The sequence below is a fragment of the Patagioenas fasciata genome, chromosome 10 (assembly GCF_037038585.1).
Source record: "Patagioenas fasciata isolate bPatFas1 chromosome 10, bPatFas1.hap1, whole genome shotgun sequence".
In the NCBI taxonomy this organism is placed as follows: domain Eukaryota; kingdom Metazoa; phylum Chordata; class Aves; order Columbiformes; family Columbidae; genus Patagioenas; species Patagioenas fasciata.
The window spans coordinates 2853418-2876159 of record NC_092529.1 but is presented as its reverse complement, the minus strand read 5'-3'; the positions used below and the strand labels follow the sequence as shown (position 1 = coordinate 2876159).

Here is a 22742-nt window from a genome sequence, read left to right as displayed (position 1 = left end):
AGCCTGGCCTGGGATGTCTCCAGGGATGGTTCATCCACCACCTCTCTGCCCAACCCAGGTCAGGCTCTCACCACCCTCATCCTTCATACCTGAGCTGCTGTTGCTTTGTCTCTGCTGTTCTCTGTGTGGTTTATTACACGCATTTTTCATGCTGGACATCTCGCCCTCCCCTCTGCTCCCTCCAGACCGAGCAGCTTGCTCTTTGCCAAGTTTCCTCTGTTTAGACATCAGTGCATATCGTGCAATCCATCTAAACTCTTCATTGATCTCTCAGGAATTTTTTTCATCTGAATTCCTGGAATGTTTCCAGACACTGAAGAGCTTCCTCCGGAGGGAAGGGAAATCAATCCCGTGTCGTCCCTCCTTCCCGAGGAGCGGTGGCTGCGGGAGGCCGGTTGTTTGTCTTGCTCCTGTTGGGAGTTGTGGGTTCTGCCGTGTTTGCTCATGGACGGGGCTGTTTGGTTTAACAAGACGGCTGTCGGGAGAGCAGCAGGAAGGGGAGCGGTAGCTCCGCATCTGCAGCTTTCCCATCGGGTGAAGAAAGAGCATCCTGGACTGGGAGAGCGCTGCTCAGTTTCTGTGCTAAAAAGGGACTTCTTGTGCTCATACAAGGAGAGAAGAGCTCAAAGAACCCAACTTGTGAGAGCCTGCGGTGAGCAGGAGTGGCAGCAGGAGTCTCTGGTTTCTATGCTGAGCAGATCATCAGAGTTAAAATTCCTCCCCGCTCGCTGAAGCTGCAGCATTTGGCTCTTCCCCAGTGCCTGAGCCCACCTGTGTGGTCCCAGAGGTCTGGGGAGACACGGTCCCTGCAGCAATGTCACCAAATGTGACACCTCTCATCCCCAATGGCATGGCAGGCAGCTCCTTAGAAGCTTTCTTCCCACCACACCGTGGCTCTGCTCTGGCTCCTGCTTTACCACCTTGTACCAACCCCGAGAGAAACCCCCAGCTCTGGGTCAGACAAAACCAAGCGCAGGGAAAAGAAATGGGCAAAAAGCCTCAGGGTTCCCACAGCCTCGCAGGATCAGGCTGTAGAAGCACATGCTAAAAACAGAAAGGCCACCCATGGCCGTGACGGTTTGCCAGGCACTGGGTGGTGCTGCCGGGAACACTGCGCTGCCAAAAGGCTCCTTTGTGCTGGTTGCTGCTCCTGGGCTCACACGGGACCGTCCCGTCCCTCCTGGGCTCCATCCCTGTCCCCACACCCCAGCGTGCACCTTCATCACCTTCAAACCCACCAGGAGCTTAACGAGCCACGAAAACATCACGCAGAGGAGTCAGGGACTCGCAGGTATTAAAGCAGATCTTGTTATTAATGATGTTCCTCACCTGCCCGTGTGAATTAGGTACAGTTCAGGACCAATGTAGTATTTTAATGGGCTTGTAAAAGCTGGGAACCAGGTCTCGGAGCAGGCTGAGCTTGCCTGGCGCTCCAGCTGCTGATCGGCTCCAGGCTGCTGGGGTGGGGAAGCACTTGGAACAAGGGACTTTTATTTTATTTTTCCTTTTTTTTTAAGAAAATTTTAAAAATAATTAAAAAGAAGCAACCTTTGACTCTAGAGAGGGCAGAGGTCGTTTTCCATGGGATTACCCAGCCAGCCCAGAGAAGTACAAGTAAGATGTAAAGGCATCTTACACCTGCAGTGCTCCAAGCTGATTTTTTAGCGTGCCGCTTTGGTCTACAGCAAATAGTGGCGTAAAGCCATGGATTTTGGGGTTGTCTGAAACATTGCCCTTGAAGCAGAAGGGGAAGCTCAGGCCTCCGTGGGACACCCCCTGTCCCAGAGCCCCAGGCTGGGAGCAGGTACCTGCAATTCAATCTCTGCCCTTCCCTCCTCACCCTCAGCAATGATGCCCTCAACACGCTCTGTTCAGAAAACATAACTTTATTATTAGTTGCAATATACATTGTATTCCTTTAAGAATCCTAAACTCGTATATGTTTTTTTTTCCCACTGAAAATACATGTGTATGTATATATGTTTTTTATATATGCATATATATATAAATGTATTTTATTGAACTGCAACACAACAGAACACGAGAGATAAGCCCGGAAGTTGCTTGGAAAAGTGAGTGTGATCTCCACGGGGTTTGTGCTGGCAAGCGTGCTACGGTGAGTGGTATAAAAAGAACAGGTTATATAGAAAATGCGCGGGGCGAGGCGGTGGGGAAGGGGCTCTCAGTGCTGCGGGTGGTGACACGTACAGTGGTCACACGTGGCTATTGCTCAGTCGCGAGTGCCGGTGGCCGGTGCGGCTCCGCACAGCAGCACTCGTAAGGCCGGCTGTGCTCCCTGCAAATGGTACCTGCCATTTGAAAATAAGAGTTTAATTACATTTCCCTTGGCAGCAGCTCTGCTCGTTACTAATCCGGTCAGCGAAGGAAGAATTCCTCCGGGGCATGGTGAAACCTAACTGGGTCAATAGAAAGTAGCTTTACAAGCAGGGTGAGGGAGCAGCAGCAGCCGAAATGTGCAGGATGAGCTGCAGCTGGTGCCATCAGCCTCTCCCCGACCCTGGCTTGATTTGCTCGGGGTTCCTTCCCTCTGGGCTCACTCCCCTGCAAAGGGGATGCGCTGCTGAGCCTGCCAGGCTTTTTTGGGTAGGTTTCCTTGTGTTAATTCTTCAGCAAACTGGCTGAGGGTGGCAGTAACCCCTGCTGTGCTTGGGGCTTATTTCGCTCTTTTTTTGTTGTTTTCTTTCACATTTTCATTTATTAACGTGACTTCCAAACGCAGCTTCCCCCAGCCACATGCCATTGCTGAGCTACACAGAGGGACGAGCCTTTCCCAGATCAATGGAATCCGTTCCCTTTTGTTTATTATGTTTATTTTATTATGCTGAGCTGCACATGTTTCTTGGGTGAAAGGACACATTATATCAAAGGCACTGACCAGGGACCTTCCTGTGCCCCGAGCCAGGTTGGAGGGAGCAGACAGGCGCTGACCTTCCTCCCTCCCCTCGCAAAGTGCTTGTCAATTCGGGACGGGATGTAAAGAATGTGCGCATTGATTTGCTCATCCCAACTTCCTCGGGAAAAGTGCTTTCAAAAAAATCTCACCCTTAAATCATCATCTCGCCGCTACCCCCGCAATGTCTGTCACTGCTGGATGACGCCTACTTGATTCCCCTTCCAGCTGAAGGAGCAGGTGAAGTTTATCATCGCTGTAGTGTTTCTCTTCTTTATGTCTTTCCCCAGAAGCATCTGGCAAGGAGGGATCTTGCTCAGGGAAAAGAAGTTGAAACAAGCCAAGCGGCTGGAAGATACAGAGCGGGTGACCTGCGCATCACCTGCTGCCCAAAGCAATGGCCAGCTTGTGGAAAACGCCGATTGCACTGGAATAGTGAATCAAAAGCTGGTGTTGCTGGGAGAACTACAGCTCGTTCCTCTCTTAAAGGCAAGAAAAGTATGAAAGTGCCTGAATCAACATGTGTAAAAGCTTTCCTGACTGGGACACGTAACCTGCATCCACATATCCCTCATCCATCCACGCCGCTGGGGCCGGATGGGACCGAGCCCCAATTCTGACTTATTGCACAAAGGTCCCTTTCCTGAATCTTGCCAGAACTGGCTTGGCAGGGAGGAGAGGCGGGTGACCCGCCTGTGACTGTCACAGGCAGGATCCAGCCCTGGGGACGCTGGTTCCCACTGCTGGGGAGGGCAATGGGGGGACTGGTTTGTCGCTGGGGGAGATGCCCCACTCTCATAGTGCAACACGTGCAGGCCTTTTCTTCTTGCACATCTGGAGGGAGAGGAGCAGGTTAAACCCCTTCCCTTTGGCAACTGCCAACTTGTGTCTTCATAATTAGGGCCATCACCCTGGACAAACTGAGCCACACTGGGATCACTACACAGCTTTTGCTGTATCAATACAATTTGCTCTCTAACTGGCTCTTACGTCTTTCCTTCAGCCCTGCTGCTACCAGAGACCCCGGCGGCTCGAGGATTTGGCCGGTTCACAAGCTCCTCCACTGTGCCTTGTACACCAGTGTCCCTGGATGCCCCCAGCACAGCCAGGTCGGTGTTGGATGGATGATCGCACCCTGTTCTGTCCTGCAGGTCCCTGCATTGTCTCAAGGGGTGAGCTCGACCCCCCGGCTCAGGGATCTGTCCCAAAGGTGCCTGTGCCAACCAGAAGGAGACGGGGATGAGCTTGGACGGGATCTCTGCTCACGCCGCGGGTCTCCTCCTGAACCGGTGGACCATGAGGACACCCACTGCTAATCCCCACCCACCAGATGCTCTGCGCTTCTCCCGAGCATTATTTTCAGGACGTTTTCCAAGTGATGAAGGAAAACAACAGATTATGACTGTAAAGTTATGGTGAGAGGACTGGATCCTGGTAGGACAACATTATTCCTTGCCAAGAGAAGGAATGATTAACCCCTTCTTTAGGCTCTCCTCCCATTTCTTCCCCAGCTCCCAGCCACCTCTATATACATCATATATTATATTACTATATTCTCTTATAACTTTGCTTTTTCGGTCTCAGTAGCACAAGTGATTAATTCCAAAAGAAAAAGAAAAGGAAAGAAGGGGAAAAAAAACAGCCCCTAGGAATATTTACAGAATAGTTCATTTTGCAGAGGAGAGGAGGTTTGGCATTAGGAAAAGCACGGGTTTTCAATGTGCTAAGCGGGTTTAGATTCCACATTCCTCCTCACCCCTCTGGGATCCTGCTCTGATGATGAAAATTAAAGAGCTGTTCCACAGCTTCTCCCGAGCGCGAGCTCCCCGAGGCCGTGCAGGGCGGTGGGGGAGGCTCTTTGTGCTCCCCCCTGCCCTGACCTGCTTATCAAGGCAGCATCCAAAGGGCTCTGACCTTGGAAACCAGCCTTGCACCTCCGGGGGCTGTCAGCTCCTTTTGTAGCCTCTCCTCGTTACCCAGCACCTTCATTACTGCTCTTCTCTCAAGGGTCAGGGCTTTTAAGGTACTGGGATGGTGGGGACGGGGAAGGGAATGTACGCACCCAGAATTAAAACCATGTAGTGGAAGATATTGACTTCTTTGACATACCAAAAAATTATTGCAGTATAAATACACCCCTGTCACCCAGCAAAAGCAAAAGAAGGGGAAGTGATGGGGGCAGTTTGGTGGGTGAGGGGCATTTCAGTCAATAAAGTCACCCGACTTGGGAAGCTTGGACGGCTGCTCCCGCAGCTGCCGGTTCTTCTCCAGATCAGGGCAATGGCCGTTTCATCAGTAAATCATGCCCCACCCTGTGCCGCTGCCCCCACCCTCCCTTACGCTGCACGTGATAAAATATCCCAAGAGTCCCTCCACCTTAGAGCTTTTTCAGAGAGATTTCTACTAAGAAAAGCATCTATTCCCAGAAAAAAAGCCAGTAAGAGCTGCAGAAACAATTGCTCCTAAGTATGGCTGGGTTCCCCAGCTGCTGGGACCTTCTGGCCGATCCATGTCAGTATTTCTGTGAAGACGGAGGTAGAGACCTCGGGCAGCTCTTTGTGGAGGGCATGACAGGCTTCCTCGTACACCTGCAACCAGGGAGAGAGCAGAGATAGCACGGAAAAAAACAAAATATGCATTAAAAACACAGCCTTTGGTCCCCTCTTGTCGACATTCCCAGGTCCAACGTGTCCTGCCCGCACTTTGTCAGGCTTTTGTTCCTGGATGTGTCAGGTTATGAAATGGAATAGATGCCGTTGGCGGTGTTGACTCTCTGGAAGGCATTGGCCTTGCAGCCTGACCCATCACCCCAGCACCCTGCTACCCTTATACATGTCCCAACCCCAAGCATTTCTTGCTGCTTATCCCACTAAGGAGGAGGAGGAAATACTTATCATGCCCTTGGAGTTCAAAGGACAATGGGGGATGTTCCCGTCACGCCTTGTGCAATTTTACTCCTTTTATGCCCAGACTATCCCCTTATTTTTCCGATGACAAAAGCTTTCCCTTGGTCTCCCTGTCTCTCTTTCACGCTCATTCATGTGCTAACGATTGGTTAATCAGCTGTGGCTCTTGTGAAATGAGCAGATGTGAAGTGGTTTTCGCTGTTCGGTGCTTTGGAAAGGCCCCTCCTGTACCTTGACACCCCGGGGCATGAGGTAAGGTTGGTGGTTACACAGTTGGGGTTGTTCAGAAGAGCTTTTGGGGTCAGCAACTTTACATGCTCATGAGCCTCGCTCTACTTCTATGCCAAGTTGCTTCATGTCCAAGAGACCCTTTGGCTATGCAGCCACCCTGGGTCAGGTTTGGAGGTCACTCGCCACCCCTTGCCTGGCTGGAGCTGGTGAAAGGCCACCACATGGTGCCTTGGGAGGGTCACCTCCTGCTGAAAGGGGCTGGAACCTGCTTGGGATGGGTAACCAATGCATCAGCCCCGCTTTGTCTCCTGCTCTCCAGAGCTCCGCAGGCTCCCTGCCCTTCCCTGTCATTCCTGCTCAGGCCAACGCTGACAGGATAATACCCTAAAAAAACAAGAAAGCAAGATGACCTTGAGTGTTTTGTCCTGACTCGGCACTGTGTCCATCAGCAAATAGGACCCTTTGATGTCGCAGAGCTTGTCGGAAGAGCCGTGTAGCACCAGGATGGGCAAAGTCAGCTTGGGCAGAGCTCGCTCAATTCTGGCAATGGCATTCATCAGCTGGATGACGAAGGAGACCTTCATGCCACCGTGGTAGACCAAGGGATCGGATGTATAAGACTCTATCTGGCAGGGAGAAAGAGGTAATTTAAGGTTAGCAATATTTCATGCAGAAAAGACAAAGCAGGTCAGCCCGGTGGTGAAAAGTCTCTTCCCTTGGCTTGCAAGGTCATTTCCTGCTCTGTCAGGACATCCTGCCATCAGAATCAAGGTCGAGATCTTCACCATGGCTACCCAGAACTGCTCACACAACCTGGCTTGCTCCCTGCTGTGCGTTTCTCTTTTACAACACTAGAAAATACTCAAGCCAAAGCTCTTTCTGCAGGCAAACAACCGGTGCTGGACACAGACTGTTCCTGTGGGCGCACCTGCCTGCGTCCTCTGCTCTGCCATGTCCTGACACTCAAAGGTGACATCTCTTCTGCAGAGGGCTCTTAGACTGCGTTACTTGAAGGCTGATGTTGTTCAGGTCCTTATTCTCCTTGCTCAGGGCTGGATGTTCTTCTCTTTCGCCTTCTCTCTCTGGGGATGAAGCCCATGATCTACACCTAGACAGCTGAGACGCTGGACCGCAAAGCACTCGTACGCCGAGGGATCCTCTCCGGGTGCCAAGTGTGCACACACAAGGCAGCAAATGACGGTATTAGGTGGTAGGCAAAAAGAGAAGTCAACAAGTTGCTCAGCCAGACTGCGAGAGGATAAAAATGGATGAGAGCGGGTGCAGAAAGTTGCTAGGAACGAGTAGTTACCGCAGCAGGCAAATCTACAGTAAATATTTGTATACTGTACATGGAGACGGCCCACACAGCCACCGCCATCTCAATATTTGCCAGAATGCTTTGATTATGGGTTGGTCTCTGGCACAGCCTCCAGTTTCTCCCAACCCTGGCAGATGTTTATAGAAACGATGGTTATTTATAGGTTAACCGAAAACAGCCTCCTCCTCTCCTCGCGGGCAGTGAGGCCTGTTCAAATTCATCACTTTTCAGAAATTTGAGGCTCTCTTGCTGCCGCACGTGCCTGCCCTGAGGGGACCACAGGTAGGAGGTGACCCACAAGACCACCCCAGGGACACGTCGCTGTGTGTCTGCGTTGGCACAAATGTGCGCTGGATGAGGAGAGCGTGGCCAGCCTGGTCCTCACCCAGAAGGCAGAAAGGCTTTGGGCTGGATGCTGGGTTCGTCTCCCCATGAGATGAGATTACTGGAGCGGCAGGAGAAGGTTTAGGTTGGATATTGGGCAAGTTTTTCTCCCAGAAAGGGTTGTAAAGCACTGGAACAGGGTGCCCGGGGCAGTGGTGGAGTCACCATCCCTGGAGGGGTTGGACAGCCAGATGAGGTTCTTAGGGACGTGTTTTAGTGACAGTGTTGGGTTAATGGTTGGACTTCATGAGCTTGAGGGTCTCTTCCAACCAACGTGATTCTCTGATTCTGTTCTATGAGGACACTACACGAAGGGGCTTTCCCATCTGGGGCATTGAAGCTTCCCTTCTTGTCACCTTCTTGCTTCCAGTCCCCACCACCTCCCACTGCTTGAACCTGTGGTTCCCACCCCCAAATGCAGCAAGGGGAAGGAGTGGGTTGGAACTGAGGAATTTGGGACTATTAGTGACTGTCACCCTTCAGTCCCAGCCCTCCGCACTGAGGATGGTCAAGGGGGTCAGAGCTACTCTAATTTGTGCTGGAGTTGGACCAAAGGAATTCTCACTCACTCATTAGGGACCCTTGGATGCCGCAGATGTTTCTGATCTTTGATTAAGGGCATCATTGTGTTTTGGCCTCTGCGCAGGATCACAGCTACTCTGAAGTGGGGGGTAGTTTTTGGCAGGGAGACAAAGAGATGTCTCATCACAGCTCATAATACAATATTAGGATCTTACGTACAGTATCTCCCTTTCAGAGTGTCCATCCACACAGAGGGTTTAGAAAACTCTGTTTGTAAGAGGCCACTGCTTTCCCTTTGACAGCTGGGTGCACCCTGGTATTTTCAGCCAAACGTTGACTTTTCATCAGCTTTTTGAGCAAAACCACCCTGTTGCATTGGCTACTTAGCAACTGGCTTCAGCCTCATCTGGGAGCGACCTGCCCGGATCTGTGTTGCTGCGCTAAAGCAACACAGCTTTCAGAAGGGTTTCTTTTCATTTTCTAGGGTTTTGGTTGGTTGGTTGGTTTGGTCTTGTGTGGTTTTTTTATAATAATAATAATTATTATTTTTTAATTGAAGGTAACAAATGGGGGACTTTGGAGAGGGGGAATCAGCAGGGATGGGTGGGTGGATTGACAGAAGTTTCCTTCCCAAGGTATAAAACGATGTTGATGAATTCATGTGAGCTGGCCCCCTCCCCAGCGCCATAATGCTAAGAGAATGACCTAACGGTCCGTCCGTCCGTCCTTCCTTCCTTCCTTCCTTCCTTCCTTCCTTCCTTCCTTCCCTTTTCCCTCCCTCTCTCCCTCCCTTCCTTCCTTTCTCTCTCTCTTTTTCTCTCTCTCTCTTTCTCTCTCTTGTTCATTCTGAAAGAACAGGGATTTTTTAGCTACTCAGCAGCCAACAAACATTTTTGTGTAGATGATGGGAGGGGGGAAAAAGAAGAAGCCAATCTTAATCCAGATCAGTCAGAGGGAGGATCCTGTTTCCCATCAATGAACAGGAACCTTAGAGTTAATGTCCAGTGCATGGGGTGAGCGCAAAGCAGCAGTTTGCTGGGGAAAAGAGAGAAATCCAGGGAAAGGGATTTATATACTGCAAAATCCAAGCTGTAAATCCACGCGGAGCAGCAGGCAGAGCTCCGGATGGCTCCCTGAGCCCTGGGAGAGGCTGCGGCTGCTCCCAGCCATGGTCCAGCAAAGGCTCTGCAGAGTCCATCCATCTCTTTCCTCTTGATGTAATTCTAAGAAGCGACCATCAGGGCTCCTGCTGCATTATGTTCCCCTGCTTAAAGGTCTGCATCTCCCCTTTGCATTTTGCAGAGCAATAAATTCATTATAAGGTAATTGGAGCCTCATCCTATGTGGACTCTGCAGGGAGAAGACTAAAGTCAGTGAGACTACTCCACTGAATTCAACGGCAGATAAAAAAGATTAACGGAATAAAGGAGCACCCAACCCTGTGATGTTATTCCTCCTTGGACTAACAGGACTGGGTTCTTAAGGTCGCTTCTTGCTCTCTTTTGTGTCTCTCGCATTTGATATATCAAGCAGATCAAATAAACATCTCCGTACCTCCCTGTGCTTCAGTCCCCGCGCCCCGAGGACAGCCTGCTGGGAACACAAACTCCTCAGGAAATTCTTGGATCGAGTCCCAAAAATATTTCTAGAGAACAGAAAGTTGCTCTGGCAGGAGAATATGTTGAACATATAAATAATGGATGTTTCCAGCACGTTGTGTGCTTTGAAGCTGCGCGTCTTGGGTCCAAAAGGAGGGGGGGGTGTGCGGTACGGCAGCCAGAGGACCGAGATGCTGCGTTGTACTCAGTAACTGCCTGGAGCCTCAAATCCTGGGGTCTGAAGATGAGCAGGAAAGCGGTTTTCATGTCAACGCACAGCTGTATGGCAGCTGTGGGCTCACTCGCAGGTGTGCACGCAGCACAGCAAAGAGGGGCTCGGTGTCTCGTTAATAGACTGCTTCATTATAAGCGGATTCTAATGAAGCAGACTTACATTTTTATCCACTGCATCAGGCTTCCCTTTGCTCCATGGGAAGGGAAAGGGCAGAGAAAAACCACCAACGCTCAAAGGAAGCTCTTGAGACCTGGAGCACCACAGAGCAGTGGGAGCAGCAGCAAATATTTTGGTAGAAAGACAACACAATAGCATTTGTTGTAAACTATGTCCAGTGGTTGCTGTGGTGATTCCTGACATCACTCCCACAAACATCAAAATGCTCAGGCCAAATTAAGGGAGCTCACTGGCACTTTCTTAAAGCCGTTATTCTTTGGGATGTCCCCACATTGGCACTTTTCTCCTGTAAAAATATTTAGTGCAGCACGAGAGTCTTCCAGCAGAGGACGAAACTGTTGGAGGCTGGAAAAGTTGACTTCAGCGGTGTGTTTGCAACCTGTACGAGTTGGGTTTTTGGCGCTGTGATGAGTGGTGGTGGCACAGCAGAGACAAACATGGTTCCCACGTGTTTTCCACCACAACCGCAGCACAGGTCTCTGTTCTGCCTTGTACCCAGAGCAGCTGGGGGTGCAAGATGCACCCAAGGGATAAGCAGATGATTTCCCACAGTTTTCTGCTACGTGCAGTCGGTTCCACTGACTTCAAAGATGTTTCACCTTTTGATACCAGCAGAGATCTTGCCCTCGTGATTTAACAGCACCTCTCTTTTTTTAAAGAGAAGTGGCAGGATTGGGATGAGATACCAACTATACAGTTACTCGAAACGGCGTTAAAGTTCTCACCTCCTTCTTGTTCCGGGAAATTGCACTTGGGTCTATCGATCCCAGCGACAGGTTTGGGAGAACGAAGTTGAGCACTTTCGCTGCAAAAACCTGTGGGAGAGGAAAGGAAGCAGTTAAAAGGGTTGGAAAATAGAGGCCCAAATCCTGAGCTGATGGGAAGCAGCACAGAAGTTAAATAGTTGAGAAATGTCAACTGACACTGGAGAAAGATCTGTCCTATATTTAAAAGGTTTGTCTTAAAGAGAAAACATTTACACTGCTCTCGGGATCAGGGAGTGGGTGTGCTAGTCTGAAATGCTGTCAGCCATCCGTCCACATGCAACACCGCATCTTCATGGCATTTTGTCTCTATCTGTTAATTTCTAGAAAGGTCTCAGGAAAAAAAGCTATTTCCAGCCCTCGGAAGGGCTGAGTTTTGTTGTTTTATTGCCCTTTCCTTGCAGCCGCAGCTCCGATTTCAGGCCGCGGTGCATCGGTGATGTTGGGTGCAATTTGCAGTAGTTGCCTAGGCTGCACTCTTTTTTCATAAGCACATTCTCTGGGGAACCTGTAAATAAACAACAGCAAAGTGTGCACGCGTTGGCTAAGGAAACCCATTGCTCATTTGTCTCCTGGGAACAAAACACAAAAGCATTCAGCATCCCCAGCTGAAAAACGCTGGCAGAAGAAAGGGGAACATCTTTCATTTCAATAGCACTCCAAGCACGTTGATACAGGGTTCTGCTCTGAACTTTAATAGCTGTCTTTAATTAAGTGACCAGCACTTAAGTCAGCAAATACGCAATTAGCGTTTGTTGGTCTGTTTTATGTCCCTTCGTGTTCACGGCTAGCACTTTCAGGTGGGCTGTCACCCGCGTTCTCTGTTTCTGCTGCTATGGAATCACTTCTGAAGCGCTCCCTGACATCTCAGATCACAGATGATACGTGACAGAGTAATTATGGTACTAGAGGAATAACACAAGGTTGAAGTCAAAGTCATGCAGGAGTGCAAAGCAGTAAAGACTCACAGCAGAGCTGAGGACACGTGCGTACCTTGGGGTGGCCATGACCAGGGTCTGGTGCCACCGGCTATGACATTTTGTCAGCAAAATTAACTTCTACTGCAGTCAGGCCAGTAAAATAAGACATCCACACCCACACAAGCTTGAGCTTACAATGCAAAGAAGCAGGAGTGGGGTTTTCTTGGTTTAGTGTTAACTCCGGGCAGTGGTGATTTGGGGAATGCAGCTTCATGAATCCTTGACAAAGTTATGGACTCTGTGCGCTGACAAAGCTGTAACAGTTTTGCTTCTCTGCGATCGATGACCGAGGTGTATGCCAAGTGACTCTGGACACCCAGCTGAGGTATTTCACTTAAAACAAGTGTAATTGTCCTCTGCTTTCTTTCCAGAGTAGGGGGAGCGAGAGAAACACCCCCAGGAACACCTCTAATGTCCGAACAATAGTCTGGAAGTGCCTGTTTCCAAAAATCATCATGACAACCTCAGGCGATTAGGCTGACCTAAAATTAGAGCCTGATTTAAGAGCTAGGGTGAGTTCTTATGCCTAATGATTCCTTATTCGAGAGGAAATGCCTTGGCATGAGAGATTAGCCGATGGTCTCTCACGATCTATTTAGAGCGTTGGCCACAAGATCAATATATTGATATTAAGGCCACGGATATTTAGGACCAAGATGACACATAAAAGAGTCAAAGATGGCGTGTTCTGGAAGATGTTGCGATTTCATCTGCTTGGTACATCTATGAATATTTATATTCCCAAGGATCTGCAATAGTGATTTTGCCGAAGGAGCATAAATTTGAATCTTCCTCTCACGTGAGAACGACATGATGTCCAGTTGGGTTGGAAAGCAACGGGTCAGTAAGAGGCCAAATCCAAAACATAAAAAGCAGAGAGAGAATACTGTGTATAATACTTAATTTTTAAGGAATAGGCTGAGGGTTAGCATAGGATTAATTATTAGGGAATATTTCCTAAGGGACTGTCCTGCCCACCCGATTTCAAAGCATTCAACAGCAGAAATGTGGGACATACTATTTTACCCTTATTCTGCTCTTCGCCAGCATATGTGACTCTCATCTCTCTGTATCCTTTGAGATTTTGAAGATTCGGAGCCAAACTGTGCCCAGTTTAGTTGAGAGGAAAAGGGGGAAGGTAGCGAGATCCCTCCCCCTCCACTGCATTTGCAACAAGTAGGCTGATGCTGCTACCAGGGCACAGGATTTATAGGGCATTGATGAAATTGTGGTTCCGCTTCCAGGGCTGGCTGGGCAGCGAGGGAAGGGATTTGTAACCCTGACTGAAGGACCCAGTGTGTGATCTGGCCCCCGGTTATTGTTGCTTTGTTTGGGCCAAGGTAGATTCTTGCTCAGCTGGAAACTTCCCCAGCAAAGGGATGAATGCAACAAGTCCTTGGGAAATGGCCCAGGGCCGAGAAGTCGCACCAGTTCCAAGGGAAAACCAAAGCCTTTGTGCCTCAGAGGCACAAACACCAATGAAATGGGGTTTTTCTTGGCTCTTAGAGGAAAAAAAATAACCCACAGAAATGTTTTCTGCTCAGCTTTATGGGAAAACGTGGCTTATGAGGGAATTCTCTTGTCTGTTTTCACTCCTTCCTCTTGCAAATACCTTTTCAACTCCAGGAGTGATTTCAACTAAATTTGACAGAGATATTTCAGGAATGATTAATTTTTAATCAGTTTTGAGATGTAACAATAGATTTGAAAGAGAAAGAAACTCACAGTGCACTTGTATTACTGCACGCAAGAGACTCTCTAGGAAAGACATTGTATAAACACCTCCAAAATACTTCAGTTAGAGATTGGGGTTTCCTGAAGTAAAGTTACAACCTGGTACAGATCTATGAGAAACCAGGCTACAGTAACACTAGTACCCATAGAACCACCGAGTCCTTATTTCGGAAAGGGTTTAGCATCTAGCAAAAGGTATAGCTCTAAAAGAAGGAAAATGTTTCCATATTGTCCTGGAGTTGGCTTGAAGCAGAAGGCAAACAGTGTCTCTCAGAGTCAGACCCTATGCTATTTTCTTTCTTAATATTTATTCTTTTTTCAAAGTAAGAAAACCCAGGGGCATTAGTGCTCATGGGATCGTTATGCTCCGTCAGGTATAGTCTCACCTGTGAAGAATCAGCTGCCAGCCTCCTGAAAGTCCCCTTGATGCTCTGACTCCTATTTAAATAAGTTTTCCTGGGCTGGATGGCTTCAAGATTCCCTTCCCCTCTGTGGGGGAGGCATTTGGAAGGAAAATATTGTCTGGCATCCGAGTGGCGCAGACCTCAGCAGGGTTTTGCATTTTAAGGCTAGAGGTAACGTGTTTCCTTCAGTGGAAGAGGGAGGTGATTAAAAAACACCCTTTGGTGCTTTTAACGATTTGGGGGGTCAGGAGATGGCTTTGGCTACAGAAGGTGCAACAGGATTATACTGCAAGCTGAGGCAATCAGTTTCCTTTCTCTTAGAAGAAAAAAAGCCAGCAGAAATAGCTTAGAAGCAGATTAAAACAAGAAGCTAGCCCTAGGAGAAGAGTCCAGGGAGAAAGGATAAAGGAACAAGTCCTGTGGCAACGAGATGCTCCGTCATCCCTGCTGGCTTTGCTGGTCCTTCCATTTGCTTCCAGCTCCTTCTAAGATTGTTGTTTATTCTTTTAAACATTCAAAGAGGAGGGGAGGGCTGAGGGTCAGTTGCTCTGCAGAGCTTCCCTGGGGAAGGGCAGAGCAGGCAGTGCAAATCTGGATCAGAAATAGCTCTGGAAGGGCCATGCGAGTGGAAGGAGGGGTAAAGCCTAAATGCAAACCGAGGGAGATGGTCTGGACAAGAGCCAGGCTCAGTACCAGGCCAAATGGATGCTGCTGGGGCAGCAAAGCTTTCGCTGGAAACCTTCGAGGCTCACGAAGGAGTCCTGGGACTGACGAGCCCCGGTTTTGTTTAGAAATCGGTCATCCCCCAAACACCAAAAATAACCCTGGCCTGACTTAGCCAGCAGTCTGTGTTGCAACTCTACCAGACTCTGTGTGAGTCAGGAGGAAAACTGTGGGAGAGGAAGGGGAAGGACGGCGCGGTGTGGGTGCCGCAGGGTGCGGTGAAGAAAGCACAGTCTGCTACCCCCCGACGCAGCATCATTCTCCAGCTCTCACTTAAATAACTTTTCCTGGATGAGTTCAGGATTCACTTCCCCCCTGAGAAGCAGGTGGGACCGTGGGGGAGGCACGGAGAAAGGTCTTGCCTGGCATCCACGTGGCACAGATCTCAGCAGGGCTTTGCATTTTACGTCTAGAGGTCTTAATGAGTTTCCTTCAGTGGAAGAGAGAGGTGACCTTGGTGCAACGCGGGTTTGCTCTTACCTTGATGGGAGTGGCGACTTCTGGGCTGGCTACCACTAAAGGAGAGATTAACAGCATGCCTGAAAACTCACTGGGTCTCTCACTGGCTGTCAGAATGGAGATGGCTCCCCCCTGCAATGCAAAATAACAGCCCACAGCTTAATACAGGCGTCAGCATCTCGTTTATAAAGCAAGCCTGTTACTGGAAGGGTTTTAGTCCAAACAAGGAAATTACTTCTGGCCCAGGGGAGTGTAGTGTGGTCAGTGAGGAAGGCTGGGGGAGTACGGGCACTAGAAGTGGCTGATTTTTGTGGGGGAGAAGAGATTTGGTTTCTGCTTTCATGCCATAAACCCCTCACATCACACTGAACTCAATTCCACGCAATGTCCATCAACTCCCCAGGATGCCTTGTGTCCCCTCCCGTAAAAAAGACTAAGAAGAAAATGTTTGAAGTGATAGTTCAGGTGGGACTTGGGAAATGTGTCAAGGCTCTGTCAGCCTGGCGCTGCATGGGGACGATGCTGTGACGCCAGGCTGGCTCCCTGCTCGTGGCACCGGTAACCTGGGCAACGCAACGCGGCCACCCGGCACGCCATAATCTTCACTAATTACTGAAGTTAAAATATTCTCCTCTACAGTGTCCCCAGCAGCGCTGTGCCCGAGGCCTGGCAGCGAACACCCAGCCCGCAGTTCAGAGCTGAACACCAGCCAGGCCGGGCCCTCCTGCGTGGGGACAGGGGCTGATGGCGGGAGGGCGGTGGGGACAAAAGGGACCCAGCTGTCGCATTGGGGAAAGTTTGGAGGGGATTAGTTGCCAAGGGAAATATTTGGTGAACTTCCACGCTGCCGGAGAACCAGCGAGAAGCATCTCAAAGGCCTCACTGGGAAATCAGCTCCTTGTTAGCATGGCTTTGGAGTGCAGCGAGCCCTCTGGAGCACGCCATGCCTTCTTATGCAAGGACACTTGTTTATCTGAGCATGGCCTGAATCCCAAAGCACTTATTCGTCTTTTTGTCTCCACTGGGAAGGCAGGGAGAGCAGATCAATGGCATCAGTGGGAATATTGCTAGCTTGAATAAAGGGATTTGGCCTGTGCTGTCAGAATCAGACTTCAGATCTGTCCACCAAATCAGTGCCTTTGTTTTTGCAGCCCTAATCCCTGGTACATTTTCTTGTTAGGTTGTTTAACAGAATGAGGCTACAGGGTATTTTCGTGCTTCATCCCCTGAGCTGCTCACAAAGCTTTGGAGGGCTTAACATCCTGGTTACTGGATAAAATAAAAGGAGAAGCCCAATGCTTCAGGGATGTGGTGGAATTTATCACGTACTCGGTATGAATGAACAATCCTATTAAAAAAAACAGGCCCATTGTTGCAAAAGGCACTAATTGGGACCATGATCCGGGTGAAAAAGTTAAAGATTGACTATACTCAAGACAGATCTCAGTCAATTAAGTAGAAGGGAAGGTTGCTTGTAGCTTTTTCTTCTTCTTTCCTACTGTGGGCTATTTCCAGCCATCCACATGAGCAGCACTGTGCTGCCGGGAGGGTAGGGGTTGGTGCTTACCATGGAGTGCCCCAGAATCAGAACGGGCAGCTCGGGATGCTCCTTCTTCATGAGATCGATGTGCTGCAAACTGTCCCTGACGAAGACGTGGAAATCGGAGACAACCATGCGGTCACCCTCGCTCTGGCCATGGCCAACTGTAGGGGAAAAGGAGAGCGTGCGTCTCAGTCATTTGAAGCGGCGGTTGCAATCCAGAAAGGCTTTAGCAGAAACATGCTTGTTAGACTGGTACGGTCCTAACTTGAGCTCCTCTTGCAGTCATCTCTCAACAGAAAGAGTGCTGCAGGACTGCAAAGGAAGCCGCACAGAACAATTTTAAAAGTGCCTTACTGGTTAAAAAAATTCTATACTCTCCTGTGTTTCTACCTGCTCTACAAAATTGAGAGTGCTGATGTAACCTCTTGCAGCCTTCACCATCAGGGTAAGGAGGGCAGAAGGGCTGTCTTGCCTTGCTGTAGGGATGGCAGGTCACTTCATCCCTGGAAATCAGTTTTTCCCCAGGGATCACAGCTGCTGTACTGAGCTAACTGCTGCGTAGTCTTGGCAAGAAACAGAAACATTCTGAAGACTAGATACGGTCACTATAAACTCAATGAGCCGTGGACTCAGCCTTTTCCAATGCATGGGTGTGCATGAGCTTTGCAGGGTCCTGCCTTTTCTCACACTACCCTGGAGCACTGGGTGGGCTGGAAACCTCCCCAGGTATGATATGAAGTGCTCTCAGCAGAGGACACCAAGTGATGGGGGTTGCACCAGCCTGGGGTAGGAAATGATCAAGTGGAACAGCCCTCCTGAACAAGCGTCAATGCAAACTGTACTGCACCTGGCCGCTGTTAGCTCCTTCTGTATCGGGAATTATCTTGTCTGCTCAAAGGGAAGAGAAAGACTAAAATAGGAGATGGTGAGTTGCTATGGGAACAGCGGCATCCCTGGTAGAGGTGGAGCCAGCATCGCCACAAACAGACACAGGCGATTCTGAGCTTGCAAAGACAAATCGATACTACCTTGGGAAAGAAGTTTGCATGTTTACTGGACCACACATACACGCTATTATGTACCACAAATAGGATTCTTCCTTAAAAACAGTCTCCTTGCTTGTTTCTGTTCCATGTAGGTTGTTAAGGAAAACTGTGAAGTGGAAAACACGTCCCATCCATATGGGATCCATACAGGGAGTCTCAAACAGCATCTCCCTCCTCCTGTGTGCCTCCCTAGGCCTTCTCCAGTGGGCACTCAGGCACGCTTAAAGGCACAAAGGGACTTGTCAAAGGATGTGGAGTGTCTGATAATTGTTTTCAAGCTGGATGGTACCCCCTCTAGTGATCAGCAAAGCACAGCATTGCCTACCCAGCCTGAGAGGTAAAAGCTTTTCAATTAGATCTGCTGGCAATAGTCATACCAGAAGAAATCAGTATGTCTAAACTTAATTTGCTTGCAAGCCATCCAAAAAATCACCCTCCAAATTAGGCAGAACTTCTAATAGAAAGCTGGACTAAATACACTCCATCTAAGAACAACTGAACCCCAAACTTGCTCTTCTTCTGTCCTGCCAGGTGCCCTCTGGAGCTGGGCCTCTTGGCAATGAACCCTGCGATCAGCACTGTCTGCCAGATAAATCCGTACGGGTCATGCCGGTCAGTTATAAATAACACATTACCGGCTCCGCTTTCCATGCACACACTCAAATTTCTGCCAAAATATGATATAGCAAGCATCCTCCATGGATCAGCGACCAGAAACAAATAGGAGAGCCAATTAAAATACAAGTTGCAATAATGTACAGAGGTGAAGCCATGTGTGTAGCTAGTGGATCTATTAACTTTAAACTGATTTTTATTACAGACGGAAAGCGAGATTTTCCCAACTTTTATACATGTCCAGTCCGCTCTCTTTGCAGAACTCAAATGCATTACCTGCCTATTCTTTAAACTTCTAATTTAGCATGTTAATATGAGTTGAATAGTCCAGAGAGAGCAACATTTTCTCTTAGCAGAGCTCTGCATTCCAACATTTTTTTCCTCTTTTCGGATGAGACAGAGGCAAATCTGGAAAACCTCCTTGGTCCCCAGTGTGGGGATAATCCTACCATGTAACAATGATACTGCTCATAACAGGGTTATGACTGTGGCAGCCAAGCGATACCTGTTCAATAGTAATAGCTGTGACAAGCGTCTTGTTGGATTTCTGCAGGGTTGGGGGCTTTTTATTCATCACTTAACCCACCTTTTGACCCCGCTTTTAACTACTAAACTACTGTTCCTCGCTCACATGGCAGAGACATTGCCTCACATGCCTTAAAAAAGTTACATCCTGGCCAGATTGGAGATATGCTGAGAAAAAATGTAAATAAAAAGCACAGTGCGAGTCGACAGTCCCTTCCTTCCACTAAAGGCCAAATGGGAGCTGCCTGAAGAAACACCAACTTTTATATAAGCCACACACTATACTTATTTCCTTATCTTTCCCAGTGCCAAACCCTCCTGGCCAAGCACAGCCCGACCCTGCATGCTCAGGTGTGGGCTGAGTTGCTCCTTAGAGCTTCTGCAGGAACGTTTTGCTAAGGAAGATGGGGTGATGGGGAAAACGCGGGGTCAGATGCTGACTTCAGCTCCGCTGCTGTAAATTCACCAATTTCAGTGGTGCTCCTTCAAGCTTATAGCCATGGGAGAGCACAAATTATGGGCTATGTTGTTTTTTCAGTCTTTGCTCCCTATTTATTATGGAAAAGCCATAAAACAGAGAGAGAAGACATGAGAAATCTGCCTGGGGAGCAGTAACTCTCCAGGCAGAATCTGGACCTTGACTTTTCACATAGTTTGAGGTTTCCAACTCTGGGGCAAAGGGGATGGTTTGGATCCATTTTTATTGCAATGAGGACACCATCACAGGCATCTGCGGGGTGAAATGCTCTCCCTAACCAACCGACGGTAGAAACAATCAGGAGGAATGCAGGGCTTGACTCCTGCCTTGGGATCCATCACGCTGCGTGTTTGTTTTCCTCGCTAGATATGTAACTCAAAGACTTTTGAAGTGGGTGAGCCAAGAACAGGGAGGATTTTTGCCCTCATCCCCCAGCAGGAGACACTGCTGGAGAGAGACACGCAAATAGTATAATATGTCCTCCCTGCTGCTAAACTGTCTGGATTAGGGAAATTAAAAAAAGGATAATTAAAAGATCTCACAGATGCTTTCGCTCTGCGGGTGGCCCATGCGGAGGAGCAATGCTGGGTCTCGAGCCCGCGGGAGGGAGATGCCGGTGACAGAAATTCGGCGGGATCTCTAGTGCACAAGGTGCAAATGTGCCAACCCGATCCTCTCCCGCAATGTTCCCGAGCTCGCGGCAGCTTGCGCAGGTGGGGAAATCGCTGCGGTGGCCCCCAACCCACCCTGCAGCCCCATTGCTACAGGAAGGGACCACTTCAGTGGTTTATTTTAATATCCAACCCCCGTGGAATGGGAAGCAGCGACACTTATCCCCCTCTGCCCCATACGACACGCACTGAGATGGAAGGTAAAACTTAAAGCACAAATGAAGCAGATACAGTTTTCAGGGGTGTTTTAGTTCTGGTGCAGCAGTTAATTATGTCATATGGCATTACAGCAGATGCCTGTATTTATGAGATCTATTGAAGCCCATCTGAGCAAGAACTGGTTTGGTTTCTCTTTCCTGCACTTGTAGAGCACTGCAGGGCATCACCAGAGACCTTAGTCCAAGGTATTGCAAGATCTAAGAGTAATAATTAACTCTAATCCCAGGCTGCACGGCAGCACAGTTTTGCAGAGGAGGAGATGGGAGAAAGCACATAGATGGAGAATGTAGGTGAGACAATACACAAGACGACACTAATAATGGGTTTACATAGCAAATGTTGTGTGAAGCCTTGATTTTCTGCCTGGGTGTTTTTTTAAGGTTTAATGAAAAAAAAAAAGTAATGAACTCGTAAACACTTCAAATTGTCATAACAGTTCACTATTGGAAAAAAATATACTTGTTTTGTAATGAATCAAGTCCACATTCTTTTCACCAAGTGAGCAAAGCTCATTAATTAAACATACTGGATTTCAAAGCTCCCGATGTTTAATTATTTGTTTAACAAGCAGCACATCTACTCCACCATTCAGACACACAAACAACTCAAACAACAGGAAGAAAGCTTCAAAGCAGGACAATCAACATCTGGAAAAGCCAACAGGCTGTGCCTGTGTTGTCAGTAACACGTAAAGCAAATGTTCCAGTCGCAAATGCCCAGAGGAAGCACCTCCCAGACCATCCTGCAGATTCCTCCTCAACAAAGAGGCTTCCTTGCCCTGAGAACGTGCTCAACACAGCGAGTGAGCCTGCTCAGTTTATTTCTTCCCCTATCTTTTTCCATTCTCCAACCAAATGGAGGGCACTTGCTAACGCACGTACTCTTCATTTTGCATGAAGATGGAGAGCAAAGGCAGGACAGACACCTGAGCTACCTGAGAAGTAGGGTGAGCTCTCCTAGGATCTGCCACGCTACCTTGACTCCGATCGAGTTGCCACGTCTCTCAGCTGCTGTATTTTGTAGCTCAGCCTTGGAGGCAGAGCTTTCCAGTGTCCTTCTGGCCCAGCCTGAGCTGGGCACCATCCTCTCCCAGCTCTGGTCTTCACAAGAAGAAAAGGCAGTGCTTAGCGGGAAGGGAGCTGTGGGATGCTGCAGCTGAGCCTGGGATCTGGACCACCAGCAGACAGGACTACGGGGCAAAGTGCAGAGTAAACCCGCTCTGCAGTATTGGCAAGCTTGCCACTGTCCATTTTTGAGACGAGCCTAAGGTCTAGGGCTTTTCCAGGAAGATTACTTCTGTGTTGGATGGGAAGCAAGAGGAACCAAAAGGAGAGAGTTCACCCTCACCACCGGTTCCATCTTGATGTTCTTCAAGGATCTGAAATATAGCTCAACACATGCTTATTCTTAGTAACTTTTGTCCTTGCTTCTCCATCTGGGTAGTCCTCAGCATCCCTTCTTTCACACCATCGGTATGGATACAGTGAGTACACTGGGTTTTCCTTCACATTATAAAACCATTAGATACAGTACCCAAGAGAAGAATCTCTCCATTCTTGGTGTTTTATGTATGGAGCAAGTATCTAAGAATTACAGGTGGATTTTCTTACCACAAGGGAGTCTTGTCCTGAGCACACTAGTCCAGCAGCCTCCCTATTCCTTCTCTGGGTTAGGAAAGCCATTTTTCTTTCAGCGTTTGCTGGATAGTTTTGATTCACTTGCCTCACACAAAGAGTGCAGCAAACTGAAAGCCTTCCCCTCCTACATCAGAGACGCATTTGCAAAGCTGAGATATTTTTAGACCAGTGCACACACAGAGTTATATTGTTTGTTGTCTTGGTTAGGGAGAAATAAAAAATAAAAAAGAAACAGGCAATTTTCTATACTAAAATTATTTGTGCCTTATTGCTGGGGAGCAGAGAACCAGTCATCTTGTTGAAGCCACTTAAAATCTTTTCTGTGCTCCAGAGATGACAAACAAAATGACCTGGTACATATCAGAGCAGCCGTTAATTCTGTCCGACAAGGCAAACTGTTTCTGTCAATGTTAAGAGCCAATTCATCTCTAATGGATACAAACACGGTTCTTCTGGCTTTGGAAGACTTGCCCGTTTCTTATGCTGTTGCTGAATTTGGCTCTGAATTACAGTTCCTTAGAAGTCTTCCTGGAACATCATGCTGCTTTTGAAAATATGCTGAAAAAACCCATCTGAGTGTTTGTGTTGCAAAATAATGAGCTCTTCATAGGCTGCATTTACAAACAGCAGTCACCGTGGCCAGACTAGAAACCTAAGTGTTG

At 48.5% G+C, this 22742-nt stretch overlaps 1 protein-coding gene across 3 annotated transcripts in view; it reads right to left on the bottom strand.

Annotated features, from left to right (window-relative positions):
- Window positions 1-1870: 1870 nt before the first annotated feature.
- The window catches only part of MGLL (monoglyceride lipase), a 93704-nt gene continuing 72832 nt past the window's right edge, over window positions 1871-22742 (bottom strand). For all 3 annotated transcript variants that reach the window (XM_065845195.2, XM_065845197.2, XM_065845196.2), the window contains exons 4-8: window positions 16914-17050; window positions 15368-15478; window positions 11008-11097; window positions 6459-6674; window positions 1871-5499 (exon numbers count right to left, since the gene is read on the bottom strand). In XM_065845195.2, coding sequence (XP_065701267.1) covers window positions 5374-5499; window positions 6459-6674; window positions 11008-11097; window positions 15368-15478; window positions 16914-17050 — 680 coding nt within the window. In that variant the 3' untranslated portion in view covers window positions 1871-5373. The remainder of the gene's footprint in view (window positions 5500-6458; window positions 6675-11007; window positions 11098-15367; window positions 15479-16913; window positions 17051-22742) is intronic.